At 47.5% G+C, this 15,387-nt stretch overlaps 1 protein-coding gene across 2 annotated transcripts in view; it reads left to right on the forward strand.

Annotated features, from left to right (window-relative positions):
- LOC311595700 (aldehyde oxidase 3) overlaps positions 1–15,387 on the forward strand; it is a 95,481-nt gene that overhangs the window by 54,340 nt on the left and 25,754 nt on the right. For both annotated transcript variants that reach the window (XM_084778660.1, XM_084778661.1), the window contains 7 exons: positions 348–444; positions 3,237–3,361; positions 6,130–6,263; positions 8,165–8,252; positions 10,285–10,371; positions 11,343–11,534; positions 11,724–11,951. In XM_084778660.1, coding sequence (XP_084634786.1) covers positions 348–444; positions 3,237–3,361; positions 6,130–6,263; positions 8,165–8,252; positions 10,285–10,371; positions 11,343–11,534; positions 11,724–11,951 — 951 coding nt within the window. The remainder of the gene's footprint in view (positions 1–347; positions 445–3,236; positions 3,362–6,129; positions 6,264–8,164; positions 8,253–10,284; positions 10,372–11,342; positions 11,535–11,723; positions 11,952–15,387) is intronic.

Here is a 15,387-nt window from a genome sequence, read left to right on the forward strand (position 1 = left end):
TCCAAAGCCAGCGTAAGGGTTTAGGATAATCCAGCACAAACCTCCATACTGGGTTTCTTCTGAGGATTAAAGGACACCGGTGTCCTGACTTCAGGGAAGACTGGCACGCAGAGTTACGCAATGGGTTCATTGTACCATGGTCATGTCTACCAAAATGTGCCAGCTCGGAAGGTGAGATCTAAGATGCCCCACGCCCAGACTCGCCGAGGCATTAAGAGGCCATGTTGAATATGCGATGTCCTAAGGAATTTTGAAATGGATAATTATCTCTTGTTTGCGTTTTTGGTGTACAGCCTAAGCAAGTGGAGAAACTGCACAATAACCCCTCTCACTGCTTTCCTTCACAGGATGCGCTGCGGTATGAGTCATTTATTGGACCTGAGAAAAAGCTAGAACAAGGAAATCTTCAGTCAGCATTCCAGTGTGTTGACCAAATCCTCGAAGGTGATTTGGGGGGGGGGCGGGGGGGGGATGGGGAGAGAGTTTACAGGGAAAAACACTTGAGACAGGGTCTCACTATATAGCTATAACCAGCCTCGAACTCACAAAGCTCTGCCTGCCTCTGCTGGGATTAAAAGCAAGAGCTGCCACCACCACCACCCAGCCCTTCAAAGGTGAATTCCTAAATCTTTTTCTATCACAGGAGTTTTTTGCTTGTTTGTTTTGTTTTTTAGTATATTGGTGCTGTGGCTTCTTTAAGAGACGGAGTGAAGCTTAGTGGTACATCCCAGAATTCTGGAGGTTGCAGCAGGAGGAATGTGAGACTGAGGGCAGCCTGGGCTCAGGCGCAGTTAAAGCTGCCTCACACACTGAAAGCAGGAGAGCACAGCTCAGTGGCAGTGCTTGCCCTGCGTGCCCAAGGCCTGGGTGAACTTAGTGAATCTCAACTCTTCTCAGGAAGTAAGCAGTGAGGGGGACAGCCCAGAATATGAGGCTCAGAAAAGACTGGGAAATACATACAAGAGTTCGATTTATAAAGGGAAAAAGAAAAAAAGAAAAGCCTGAACTTTTACAGACAATAAAAATAAAAAATAAAAATAAAATAAAAAAAACCAACATCTGGTGTTTTGAATAGGAAAGCAACAGTATCTCAGTTGCCATTTAGAGCACCAGGCAGGAGAATCTGGATTGAAATGGGAAGAAAGGGTCCATCAGAGGGCAGATCAAAGGTCATTAAGATGCCCCAGGTGAGAGATAACTGAGACAGTAGAGCAGGAGGATATAAGTGAAAATTCAGGCACTGACTAGGGATGGCCAGCAAAGAGGAATCTAAGAAGTCTCTGAAATTAAAGATGTGTTGTCCAGGGGGAAAGTGATGCTAATAGCCACGTTGCAAACGCAGTAGACATGTCCGTGGTCAGATGGATGAGGAATCCAAGAACCCAGCAGGCACTGATGGGCACTGTCTGAGAAAAAGAGGGGGAATTCATTAGTAGTTAAACTCAGATGCTTGGAAAGAGTGGAGCCGGAGAGCAGCTTTTGGAGAGCCCATAAAAATGAGTTCAAAAAATCCACTTAAAATCCATCTTCAACCCATTTCCACAGGGGTTTGGCATGCCATCTAGGCAAAATGACTAAAACCCGATGTTAACATGGAAATTGACACTGGGAAAAGAAAAACTTCAGGCAAACTAAAGTTATGGGTTTTAACTGAGTGAAAATCGACTCTCGGGTTAGGCACCTGAGTTGTTGAGAGCATGCTGCTCCCACAGTGTGGACAGGAAGATCCACAGGGAAGCGAGGTGCTGGACCGATAGCTGAAATTGACCTATTTATAAAAACAAAAACAAAAAACAATGCACAACTATTTAGGCTTGCAGTTCATTTACATCATTAACTTGGGTAAAGTTCGTTATTGCAGGTATGGCAGCATCCTGGGGCCAAATTTATTTTAATGTAACAGTATTACAATGTAAGTCACCAGGCATGTGACAAAGGGGGCGGGGAGCAAATGGGGACAGAGAATATGAGGACAGTCTTCAGCAAGGATCTGCTGAAGTCATTACAGTTTCAAAGCGGAGTGAAGTCAGATGAACGTGGGGAGTCCAGAATGTTCACCCGGGACTCTAAGCCATGAAAGTCAACAAAGCCGGAAAAGAAGTAAAACTCAGCCAAGAAATCCAGACCAGTTTAAAACTTCTGTCTGTGAACTGACCACAAACACTCCACCAAGTTTTTTAACTACCTCCTCCACATACCTCCACCTTCTGCAAACCAAACTGTTTTTTAATCTTTTCGACATTTATTTACTCTATGTGTGTGTGTGTGTGTGTGTGTTGTGTGCACTAAGTACACACATGTACACATGTGGCAGTCAGTGGACAACTTTCAGGACTTGGCTGTCTCCCACTGAGCCATCTTAGTGACCCTCATCTTTATTTTTTAATACCTAGGATTGATCATACATATGTTTCTAAAACTTTTACTTGCTACTTGGGTGAAGTTTGTAAAAAGAAAGAGGAGAGGGAGGGGAGGGGGAGAGGGGGAGGGGGAGAGGGGGGAGGGGGAGAGGGGGGAGGGGGAGAGGGGGGAGGGGAGAGGGGGAGGGGGAGAGGGGGGAGGGGGAGAGGGGGGAGGGGGAGAGGGACAAGTCAGACATTTATCATGCACACTGCCCCCTTCATCACATATACCATTTACTCCTTGTACCTGAGGTCTCTGCTTTGGGTTGGTTGGGGGGGGGGGTTGCTGTTTACAGCATTGAGAATACAGCCCGCATCTTCATGTTCGCTGGCTAGGCAGGCACTTTACCACTGTGGGTCTGAGTGAGGTCCCTTCCGGCTAGGTGGGTAACTTGAGGTGCGGTTTGCGGTTTAATACCCCCAGCAAACGCACAGAAAGGCCTCTGGTACGAGACCATTGCCTCTCCTGGTCAGCCTCATTATAGAAATGAATTTCCCCTGAGGTAAGAACACCTCATTTCGCACTCTTACCTGATTTCCCGGTTGTTGCTCAAGCCAACAAAACTTCCTTTCTAGTTCTTAAGAACATGCTGACATGAGTCAGTAAGGAAATGGACCCAAACGCATAGGAGATTGTAAACTGTGTGTAATTGCACGGTTATGCATATTGGTGGCAGCTGCTTTTGGAAACTTTGTCAAATTGCAATGTTCTTTTAAAGCAAGACAGGAAACTAAGAAAGAAGGCCATAACACTTAGCAAAACATGCCATACTCTGCTTCTGGTATACTTAAATAATAAGTCTCTAAAGCTGTGTGTGTTTTCCGTGTCTAAAGGGGAAGTACACTTTGGAGGCCAGGAACATTTTTACATGGAGACTCAAAGCGTACGTGTGGTACCCAAGGCAGAGGATAAACAGATGGACATATACGTGTCAAGCCAGGATGCTGCATTTACACAGGTGGGTCACAGGGAGTCAGCCATCTGGGTTATAGGATAGAAGGTAGCATTTAACAAAAGTTGAATATCAAGTCAGAGGCAAAACCGAGCCCTAGTTTTCACCAGTTTCCTTTAGTCATCTCCAGAAGTCTGTCCCTTCCTGTCAAAAGATGACGGCCTCCTGTCTCATTAGGAAATGAGCCAAGGCTGCAGGGTATGGCTGCTCCTAGTCTTCATCCTCCTGCGGCCCCTTCTGCCTCTAGCATGTGGCGAGAGGCCCTCCCTCCTCCCAGCCCAAAGCTTTACATCTGCACTTTTAGCCCCGTAGGCTCCCCCACATCTGCCTCTGCTGTGTCTATAACGTTAATCTCTATTTACTACCTGTTTGGATCAGTAGATTAAAAGAAATCTGCCTTATTTGTGTGAGTGTGTATATGTATGTGTGTGCGTGCGCGTGCATGTGTGTATGTGTGCGTGGCACGCATTCATGCATGTTCATGTGGGTGTGCATGCATGTGTAAAAGAATGTGTGCAGGCCAGGGGTCAGTCAACCTCAGGCGCTGTCCACCTTATTTTTGAAACAGTCTCTCACTGGCCTGGAACTTTCCCAAATGTGCTAGGCTAGCTGGCCAGCAAGCATCAGTGACCCCTCTGTTTCTCCCTCAGGACTAGGGTTACAGTCAGACACTACCTCACCCAGCTTTTCCTGGGGCTTGACACTGAGTCTGCACACTTGTGCCTGAAGCACTTCCCCAATGGAGCAATCTCTTCAGCCCAAATAATCCCCATTCTTAAAAATACCCCCCACCCCAGCTGGGCTCTGTTGTGAGCTCAAGGCTAAGCTAAATCTTGAGACTTTTTGTCTCAGAAAATGAAACAGAGATCTGGAGAGCTGGCTCGGCATTGAGAGCACACGTTGCTCTTCCAGAGGACCCAAGTTCTATTCCCAGTGCCCGCATCAGGCAGCTCACAAGCACTCGTAACACCACTCCGGGAGGGCGGGAGGGGATCCCACGTCTCTTGCTTCTTCCAACACTTGCATACTCACATGCACCCACATGTACATGCACATGCGTGGGTGCACATAACACACACACACACACACACACACACACACACACGCACGCACGCACGCACGCGCACTCACACACTTAAAATGATTCAAATGAACTAGAAGTGTTCCTCTGGTGCATCTGTTCTCTCCTTTTCTCTGGGCGTCCTCGCTGCCTTCTCCTGCATGTCATCTGTTTCTTATCACTCTCCTTGTACCTTGCTGTGCTCTCGCGTCTCTCCTTTTTGCCAAATTTGTCAGAATAAAAATTTACACGGTAAGCTATAAGAAGGAAATGACATGTGTGTGTTTACACCAACACACATATAGCCATGTGTTGCTGCAATATGCTCCTTTATAGTTATAGCACGGCCATTCTTGGGAAATTTAACATTGATGATCGCTGCCTTGTAGATGAGTCGTAGCCACATCTCCCCAGGGGGCTCGCTCACAGCTAAAGACTGCCCCTGCTTCACCTTTCTTACACCCACAGAGCTCCTCAGACGTTATATCTTTGCTCTCAGGGTCTTCAGAAACTACATGGATTATCCTGAGTATACAGACACTAACTCTGTTTACCACTAGGCTTACACAGCTGTGCCCCATCAGTACCCAGGATGCTTTGCGTGTGTGTGTGTGTGTGTGTGTGTGTGTGTGTGTGTGTGTGTGTTTCTACCCATCTTCCTGCTTTCTTGTGTGAACTCTTTGCAGCACACTATGCTGGTGGCCATCCTCTTCTATCCACTGAGTCAGAAGCAATTGTTCCCTGGTTGATGGCTGAGCTAAGCATATGGCCTCTAATAAGCAGAAGTATACATCCTTTTTTAAAAATGGGCGTTGCCATTCTCTAAACTCCTCCCACCATGTTGCTGCATGGGCCCCCTGCAGCCACCTCTCACCTGGCTGGGAAGGGTTGTTACCATCCTCCCTCTGGTCCACTAGACCATCCCCTGAGTCATAGCAGGCTCAGATTTGCCTTCATGCCTCACGGTCAGCCCTGCCAGCCAGACTTGGAATCGTGTAATAATTCCCTTTGTGCAGTGTGTAGTTCCCTCTGTCTCTTCTGCCAGCTCATTTAGTTAAGATATTAATGCCCAGAGCTAAGGGACCCTTTGCAGGATGTAGGGGCTGCTCACAGAGGGGACTGAGGAGCTCCATGTGGTTCTTTGTAATGTGAGCTCTCATCCATTGATTTTGAAAAGCAATAGCAACGCAGCCTTTCAGATGGCATGGTACAGTCATCTCGAGCATCTTCTACAGCTGGCACTCAAAATAGATAAAGAAATGTATTCTTAGCTGGGCATGGTGGCGCATGCCTTTAATCCCAGCACTCAGGAGGCAGAGGCAGGCAGATCACTGTAAGTTTGAGGCTAGCCTGATCTACAGAGTGAGTCCAGGACAGCCAAGGCTACACAGAGAGACCCTGTCTCGAAGAAAATAAAAAGAAAAAAAGAAATGTATTCTTTTTTTTTTAAAAAAAAGATCTATTTATTTATTATGTTTACAAATCTCATTATAGATGGTTGTGAGCCAACATGTAGTTGCTGGGAATTGAACTCATGACCTTTAGAAGAGCAGACAGTGCTCTTAGCCTCTGAGCCATCTCTCCAGCCCAAGAAATGTATTCTTATTGTAGGCAATGAGAAAATACTAAGGAAGCTCTCTGGTAAATGGACGTTTTACTAACCATGTGTGCTCTGTTTCACCTTCTTGGGGGCCCTGTGGCCAACCCCTCACAGGAAATGGTGGCTCGTACCTTGGGCATCCCAAAGAATAGGATCAACTGCCATGTGAAAAGGGTTGGTGGCGCCTTCGGAGGGAAATCAAGCAAGCCTGGGCTCCTGGCAGGTGTGGCAGCCGTGGCTGCACATAAGTGAGTGGATCTGTGAGCCGCACTCACACGGATGTGGCTCCTCCCTGTCCTAGTTCTTACCTACTGGTCCCACAATTCCAAGGGACTTTCTTGGAGATACTCCCAACATATGCCAAGGGATTGCTGGCCTGTCCAGCCTTGTCATGCATAGCACTGGGAACAGGTTGATTCACCTGTCTTACTGCTTTCCCACAGAGTCAGCAGCCTTGGTTGGTTTCCGCCTCACACACCGATGGGTTTCAGCTCAACAGCCATGGAAACAAGGAGGGAAACAGGCAATTTGATTAGTCCACAGCATTCGTTGAGACATAGGCAAAAGCCCACAGAGATAGCACATAGGATGGAAGGGAAATGAATATTTGGATGCTAGCCACATGGGTGGTTTACTACTCCTTAAGGAAGAAGATGCCTGGTAGCACCTTAAGAATTGAGCGTGTTTAGAAGGACAAACAAACAAACTGCTGACAATCACACTTCCTGGAAGAGCTATGCGGCTGAGGTCTGCAGCAGGAAGCATGCTTTTCACTGAGCCCCCTTTTGAATTTTTTAAATTGTCTTATGTGCATGGGTAGCCTGTTTTTAAAAAATTAAATAATGTATTCATTACTGAGGCACAAGTCTAAAAAGAGTGCTGGAGTAATGGTGGAAGGGCTAGATCACATGTCCTGACTCTGTAAGGCAGACCTGGTGTGCTCTCAGATAACCTAGAATCTAGAGAAAGTACCAAGGATTCCCGAGCCAGCTCTCTCTCTCTCTCTCTCTCTCTCTCTCTCTCTCTCTCTCTCTCTCTCTCTCTCTCACACACACACACACACACACACACACACACACACACACACACACACAAACTACTACATCCTAGGAAAGGACACATTTACAATTTTAGTAATCCCAACCACACTTAAGCAGACTGTGATGGTAAAAGCTTTATAAACAGAGGGAGTTCTTAAGTGAATTATTGAAGGAAGGGAAGGTTGGGTTGATGTTGCGGAGGCATGCCAGATGTCTGTGCTATGTTGTTGTTGTTGTTGTTAGCACCATTTTACTAAGTGCCCATGATATATATGTGAGACATGTGTGCTGCACCACATATGTGGCACTCAGGACAACTTTTTGGAGTCTCTTCTTTCCTTCCACTTTTATGTGGGTTCTGCGATCAAACTCAGGTTGCCAGGCTTACATACAAGCACCTTTCTTCACTGAGCCGCCTCCCCAGCCCCATGTATGACGGATCCTTAGAAGGTGATGCTGGATGCTCACCTGCAGGGCTTCTGACATACAGACTGAAGTTGGAAATGGCCAGAGAAGACTCTGGAATTCCACCTGCAGTCCTATAGATATAAGAAGGTTAAGACTCGGCCAAAGGAACACGTACCAAAAGAGGAGAATTAAAACCTAGACTTTTTCTAGGAGAAGAAGTCAGTGGTGTGATTTAATATGAATTGATATTTGGATAAAGAGGGCAAAGAATCAAGATATAAAACTGGGCTTGCATATTAATTAGACACAGAGTGTGGCTACAAAGGGGAATAACACAGGATTCAAAAAAAGCCTCTGCTTTCAGAGGGGTTTAAACTCCCCAAATTACTCTGCGAGTGGGAATCTAATTCACAGCCACTGCCTCTTTCTAAAAACGAGGCGTCAGGTCCATAGCAGCCACAGACAGGCTTGGCTGTGACTAAGTGAGGTCCTGCAGAGGACCTTCCAAAGCCCAGCTGCACCGGTTACCAGGAGGCAGCAAGACCCTCAAGGTTCCCTCCTCTCTGCTGGGAGTGGCTGTGCTCTGACTCCCTCTCCCTTGGTAGATGGAATGCTACGTGTGGCTGGCGCAGTCTGCTAACTTGAACTCAAATCTCGGATCTGCTAAGATTGTGATTCCACGCCTCTCTCTCTCTCTCTAGGACTGGCCGCCCAATCCGTTTTATTCTGGAGCGTGGAGATGACATGTTGATAACCGGAGGCCGCCACCCACTCCTAGGGAAATACAAGGTGAGTGCGGAGCAAAGGCACCACACACGTGACGCTTTAGGGCCGTGGCTTGCAGCTCCAAGCTGGCAGAGCTCTCTGCTCACCCACACAGTGCATGTATGTGCTCTGGCCTTTTTGCCAGGCCTCGGTTTTGCCAGTGTGACCCTTGAGTCGCTGCACATAAAAGGAAAAGAGATGTTAGTTCGGAGAATGGGAGCAAGAGAAAAACGTACAGAAGCTGGCATTTGTGGGACTTCCCCCCCCCCCCCCCCGCCCTGGGACCTCTGGAATACAGATGTCTCAGGATTTGACACTTGTCAGAATTTGACTCATCTGTACAGTCATGGATCTAGTTCGAAATATGTCCTCCTCGCTGGAAGATCGTTTTCTAGCAACTTCTGCCAGGAGAATTATGCAGCCCTGTATCCAGAAGGACACAGAAAACATGCTAAGAAACAAACAACAGAACTGGCCTCCCCTGGCTCCAACTGTAGCCCCCAGAGACCTCAGCCTATAGGAGAGGAGACTTGTGAACTCTAGCCTGGGTGGTCTCTCCACTGTGGTCAGATACAGGTTCATGCTCAGGGGGGACTTTCCCTAGGTGACCTCTGCAGCTGAACCCCCAAACCCCATAGTGTGTTTCCCCTGACTAAGGAGTGCTTCCTGTGTGCCAGGTACCATCCTGCTTGCTCCCCCTGAGTAACTTGCTCAAGTTCTCCTCAACCACATGGCTGCTGGAAAGCCCATTTCTGAACCAGACCACTGACTTCCTGCGCAGGAGGCAGGCCCCTGTCTTTACGTATCTGCTTTCTTAGTATCTCCCACATAAACAAAGCAGATGTTGAAATGAAGTGTGCGAGGGCGATGCTCTGTAAAGGAATCAGAGGTCAAACAAATAAGCCTGTTTTCCTTGCAGTGGCCATTGCAAATTGGACAAATATCCAATTTCCTAGGGCCTACCAGAGACAACCAGTTGAGCCAGGCAGAACAGGGGGAAACTGAGAACTCAGTCCTCTGGAATGTTCCTTTCTAGTCTCCAACCTTCTCTTTCCAACTAAGTATATTGTAAACTGTTGCCAAAGTAGACAGTGTTTTTGTAATACCGTGATAAAAGCTACTACTTGCTTTGAGGGAAACAATAGTAGGAGAAGCTCTGCGTGTTTGGGCTGAAGAAAAGAACGAAGACATGAATCTTCCTGAGGGGACGGGAAGCAGGCCAAGGAGAGAAGGCTGGACGTACAGGGAGGTGCCGATAGCAAACCCCAGAGGCTCAGTTCCGTGCGAGTCCCTGCCCCTCCTGACCTCTTCATGCAGACTCACTGGATAGTGAATTTCTCCCTCCTACAGCAGCTGTGACCACCTCGGGCCCAGCCTGAACCCTGACCAACATGCCACCTTCCATCTCCCAATGCCTGATTGAGTAACCTAGATTCAGCCTAGATAGGATGCTGGCATTACTCAAATTGCTGGAAACTTGTGCAAGAAGGGAGAGGAGCCATTCGGCATTCTAATGGGAGAGACCACCGAAGAGTGATGAAAACAAAGCAATGTTCACACACACACACACACACACACACGCACACACACACGACACCTCCCCACCCCATCGCCCACCCCGCCAATCTCTTTCTCTTAGGGTTTTGAGGCAGAGTCTTACTCTGTGGTTCTGGATAGCCTGAATGCTGGAACTGCAGCAGCAATGTCACCTAGGAATTTTCTAGAAGCAGAGATTTCCAGGCCCAGGTCTGCTGAATCAAATACTCTGAAGTGGGATTCAAGCTTTCTGGACAGTGGTGGTACACACAACCCCTTGGCATGGGTGACAGTTTTGTCCCTGTTGCCATGCCTGAGGGTACTGAGGCATAGAAAGGAGCAGCAGGTATCCCACAGCAGGAGAAGGCAGAAGCTGGGTTTGAACCTAGGCAGGCCCACTTCCCCAGCCCATCCTCTCAGCATTCACTGAACGTCCACTTGCTCTGTTCAAATGCTCAGGAAACAGTATCCACACCACAAAACTCACAGGGGCAAATAAATGGTGCTTAACTGTTCACAGATTGGCTTTATGAACAATGGGAAAATCAAGGCAGCCGACATCCAGTATTACATCAACGGAGGCTGCACACCAGATGACTCTGAACTGGTAGGTGACTTGCAAGAATCCCTGGGTAGGGTCCCCAATCTTGGTGACAAGAGATTCAGTGTAAGCCTGGGCTCTGAGAGGGGGTCAGCTTAGAAGGCCTGGTATGTTCTCTGACCCAACCTACTTGGCACGGATGATAAACCGTGAGCAAGGATAACTGAGGATGCTTCCGGATCTCTACCACATGAGGAATCAGGAAACGTTAAGATGCTCCGGCTCTGTGGTACCCTGTCCAGGAGAGTGCCCGAGGCTTGCTTTCCACTGTGACCCTTTGTTGAGTATCTTATGTTAAACTCCAGAGCTTCCCCAACGAAGAGCTGAGTCTCCCATTTCTCCTTCTCCCATTCTCTCTTCTGGGCAGAACTGGGGTGGCGGCGGGGGGGGGGGGGTGGTGGTGAGGAAGCTGTCAGGGAAAGAACATGCTAATGTGGAGAAAGGGGTTTGGGGTTTGTCTCAGGCAGATCTCTTTATGCAGGGAAATTCTTTCCTACACCTCCCAGGCCTCTGCCCTCTGCTTAGCGACTAGGCCTATCTAGGCTCTGGTCCAGACCCAACAGCTTCTGCAGTGCCTCGTGATCCAAAACTCACACAGAGCCTTCCCGTGCCTGCCGCAGCAGACGTGAGGACACCACTGGCCCAGTTGGCCCCTTTCCCCCTTTTTAAGTCTTCCCATTGATTCTAAAGGTATAAAGTAGGACCCCCAAAAGTATGGTAAAACTGGGGATAAGCCTCTCTTCCCCCTTCTTTGGAGAGAAAGGAAAAAAAACTCTTAATTTTTAAGAATTAAAAACAAGCAATGAAACCATAAAGTTAAGCACACAGCCAGAAGAGTGGATGGCCGGGAAACTCGTGTGGGATTCCTTTTGGGCTGTGCCAAAAATGGAGTCAAGAAGTAGAGCTCAGAAGGGCTTGTCTTTTCTCCTGACTGGACAAGGAATTTGACTGACCTTTTGCCTTGGGATTTTTTTCAGGTGATAGAATATGCTTTGCTCAAACTGGAAAACGCGTACAAGATCCCCAACCTCCGAGTTCGAGGTCGCGTCTGTAAGACCAACTTGCCGTCAAATACAGCATTCCGGGGATTCGGCTTTCCCCAGGGGGCATTTGTAACAGAAACCTGGGTGTCTGCTGTGGCAGCCAAATGCCACTTGCCATCAGAGAAGGTAAGAGGAGCTGACAATCGTTTCAAAGTCTTTAAATAGACAAAGGGGCCATTTCCAATCCTCTGCACCACAGTGTCTAAAGTTCTTCACTTGATGCCGCACTAGCTCCGTAATGGGCTCCAGCTCCTCTCTATTAGGGCTCGCTCTCTGGAGATCTTTTTTGTGAAATTTCCCATTTTCCTCTACCAGGTCCGAGAGTTAAACATGTACAAAACCATCGATAGGACAATTCACAGGCAAGAATTTGACCCAAAGAATCTGATAAGGTGCTGGGAGACGTGTATGGAAAATTCCTCCTACTACCACAGGAAAAAGGCGGTGGATGAGTTTAACCAGCAGAGTTTTTGGAAGAAGAGAGGCATTGCCATCATCCCCATGAAATTCTCGGTTGGATTTCCAAAGACATTTTATTACCAGGTGATTTTCAGAAATGCTTGAAGTAAAGCATATTTTTTTTTTCCATGTGCTCTATTGAGACTAGTTCTTAGAGCAGCGGTTCTCAACCTTCCCAATGCTGCAACCCTTTAATACAGTTCCTCATGACCGTCTACTCACAAAATCATTTCCATTAAAACCATTTCCAGGGCCGGGCGTGGTGGCGCACACCTTTAATCCCAGCACTCGGGAGGCAGAGGCAGGCGGATCGCTGTGAGTTCGAGGCCAGCCTGGTCTACAAAGTGAGTCCAGGACAGTCAAGGCTACACAGAGAAACCTTGTCTCAAAAAAAAAAAAAAAACATTTCCATTGCTACAGCAAGATAAGCTGTAATCTTGCTATCATTACGAATTATAATGTAATGTAAACATCTGTTACGCAACCCTTGCACAAAGTTGTTCAAACCCCTAAAGGGCTCGCGACCCCCAGGCTGAGAACCACTGTTGTAGAAGCTAATTCCAGAGGCAGTGGTGGTTGTTTGGCACGTTGGTTTCTTTCGCACTCATAGCAGCAATATTGATGGTTGAGCAACCGCTGATAACAAGATCTCCAGTTCTGAGTACCTCCTCACACCCAGTGCCATCGCACACCTGCTGCACTCTTGGGTAAGCTCTGAGTGTTACCGCTGGGAGCCTGGCTCACCCTGCCCGGCTCCACCACCCTGATGCTTAACTCTTACAGTCAAACAATGCCAGATTTGACTTAAGGGTTCCTCATTCCAGACTACTCCATAAGCCCATGTTCCTGCCATCTGCCTGTCCCCTAGCCTAGCAGAGGACATGCATGACTGCATGGACAAGTGCATTGTTCAATGGGTAGACATAGCATACCAGTGAATATGCTGTTTTATCAGTAAGAAAATGAAAGGATTTTTTTTAAATGAGTATTCAGTCATTCTTTATGACTTCTTGAGTTTTAGAATGTGTGAGCTGGGGTTTTGTGGTCATCCCTACACAGGGAAAAGCAGGCTCACTGGATCATACACAGAAAACCCAACACCTCTGTCAGGGACTTCTCAGTGTCTGTAGGTTTCTCATAGAGATACCCTTCACCTTGGGAGTGTAGTAACAGGCAGAAGCTAATAATGAGTCTTTTAAAACCAGTGCCATCGAGACCAAACAAAGGCGGAGCGCCCGCCCCTCCCCCCAGGCAGAGTCAGCGGAATTTTAGAACGATGTTTTATGAGAACTGCATGAGAGCGCCTGCAGGTTCTGTGCTCAGTATTCACAGGCTCCTTGTCTACGGGATGAGACCTAAGCTGCACTCCAGCTCTGGGAGTCGCTCTCCCTTCCCACGGGTGGCCCTGAGGACAGAACAGCCCTGCCTTGCAGGGCCAGCAGCTATGTCATGAGTTTCCAGAACTCCTCTGCTCTCTTGGCAGTCCACCAGTAAATCATTTGGAACCACAGCATCGCTGGGCTGTCTGTTTAACCACACCCCAGAGTAAGGATGGGAAGCATTCGTTAACAAGGACTGGCTATTCAAAATCTGTCTTGCTAGGCACTAGCCACATTGGTAACATGTCCACGGCTGCAGGACTCCAAATGGCCCTGTCTCTCAGAACAACTATCTGCCCCTCTCAAAACTAAGAAGTTTATCTGCCTAGGATGCTACCTGCTCAAAGCATTCTATGCTCCTCTCTTGAAAGAGGATAACATGAGACCACAAATTATACCCATTTGTAGATTCTGTATTCTAACGAGGGGTTTTTGGAGGCAATGCTTAAATCCCTCCATTTCTCTCTCTTTTTTTTTTTTTTTTTTGTTGTTGTTGTTGTTGTTTTTCGAGACAGGGTCTCTCTGTGTAGCCTTGGCTGTCCTGGACTCGCTTTGTAGACCAGGCTGGCCTCAAACTCACAGCAATCCGCCTGCCTCTGCCTTCCGAGTGCTGGGATTAAAGGCGTACGCCACCACGCCCGGCTATCCCTCCATTTCTCTAGTTTAGTAAGTTAAGTGAGTGTTCTACCCTATACCATAGTATCGTTTTCCCACAATACACAATGGCTGTTTAGTTGTAGGATAAATGCTATAGTATATTTTGGCAGTTGATATTTTTATCAACGAAAACACGCCATTGATTGCTGAACAGTATACATAATATGTACTTACTACTTTTGTACAAATTTAAAAGACACCAAGTTTCAAAAAGAAAAAAAGGGAAATCACTTGGAAGTCCACCATATAGAGAAAACTGCTATTCATTCTTGGTGTAGTTTTCTATACCTCCGTGTATATATATATATATGTATATCTATGTAGTTAGATGTAATTTTGATCGCTTTCCACATGGTGTGCTCAGCTGTACACACAGTTCCAATTTTAGTGGGAGAGGGAATATTGTTCCCTCCTGTTTGTTCAGCTCCCCTTCACCTCCAGCTACAACTTAATCAGTGGTATTATTTTCAAGTACATGCATCTGCATATTTCCACATGTGCATATAATCATAATGAAACATTCACACGGAGATGGAAGTGTGCCATGATGTCACATCTCTGACTGAGAACGCACTTCTCACCTAGTGATGATCACCTTGGAGCCAACAGCATTAAGCTAACTGGGAAAACAAGAGGGGGGTGGGGGGCTGAGGGGCTGGGGGGAGTATGGGGAGACCTGGCAGCGTAAAACTTCACCGCCTCCCTTGGGATCCCATATCCACTCTGAAGCCACCTTAGTCACCTGCTCTGAGCCACAAAGATAGAACTCAGAGCATGGTCAACTCCACACAGCTTTTCCAGCATCTCCTGGGTGATTGATGACTTTATTCAAGTAAAGTACCCTGACAGGGAGAGCTGCTGCTGGAAGGCCTGGGTGTGTGGCTGATTTGAATGTTTAATGGCCTTGTAGCCCTGACATGTCTCTGGCTCCCATTGGCGTCTCCTGGAAAGTGGAGATGGTATAAGAGCAAACATTTCAGTCCTGGCCCAGCTGATAGCCCTAAGGCTGGGGTGTATGACAGAGCAAAATTCCCTCCTGCCCAAGGGCAGACTCCATGGATGAGACACATGTCCCACAAAGACACACAGACAGCTCAGCCTCATTCCACCAGTGGGATAGCAGCCAGCCGCTCTCCTCTGACTCAGGAAAACTCTGGGTGAGTCCCACAGAATAATAATGTCTTCGCCAACAGGTGTGGTGCAGACTTAACACTGCCAGAACCAAAGTAGCCTTCGGAAGCTGTTCCAAGGCTGGGGGATGGGACTAGGGAGGGAGGAGGGGAGCTCCACAGGGACATCCGTCAAAGAAGAGTGCTGGTACAGATACGCTAAATGGGGGCTGGAAAGATGTCCATGGTATGTGTGCAAACAGGCAAGATTCATGCGCACATAAAACGAAAACAAATCTTGTCAAAGGTTATGCTAAATGTGCTAATGAGAAAAACGACTCTAAATGTTTTCATACATTTGCACTAAGACAAACC

Source organism: Acomys minous, assembly GCF_964271855.1.
Source record: "Acomys minous genome assembly, chromosome: 4".
NCBI classification, from domain to species: domain Eukaryota; kingdom Metazoa; phylum Chordata; class Mammalia; order Rodentia; family Muridae; genus Acomys; species Acomys minous.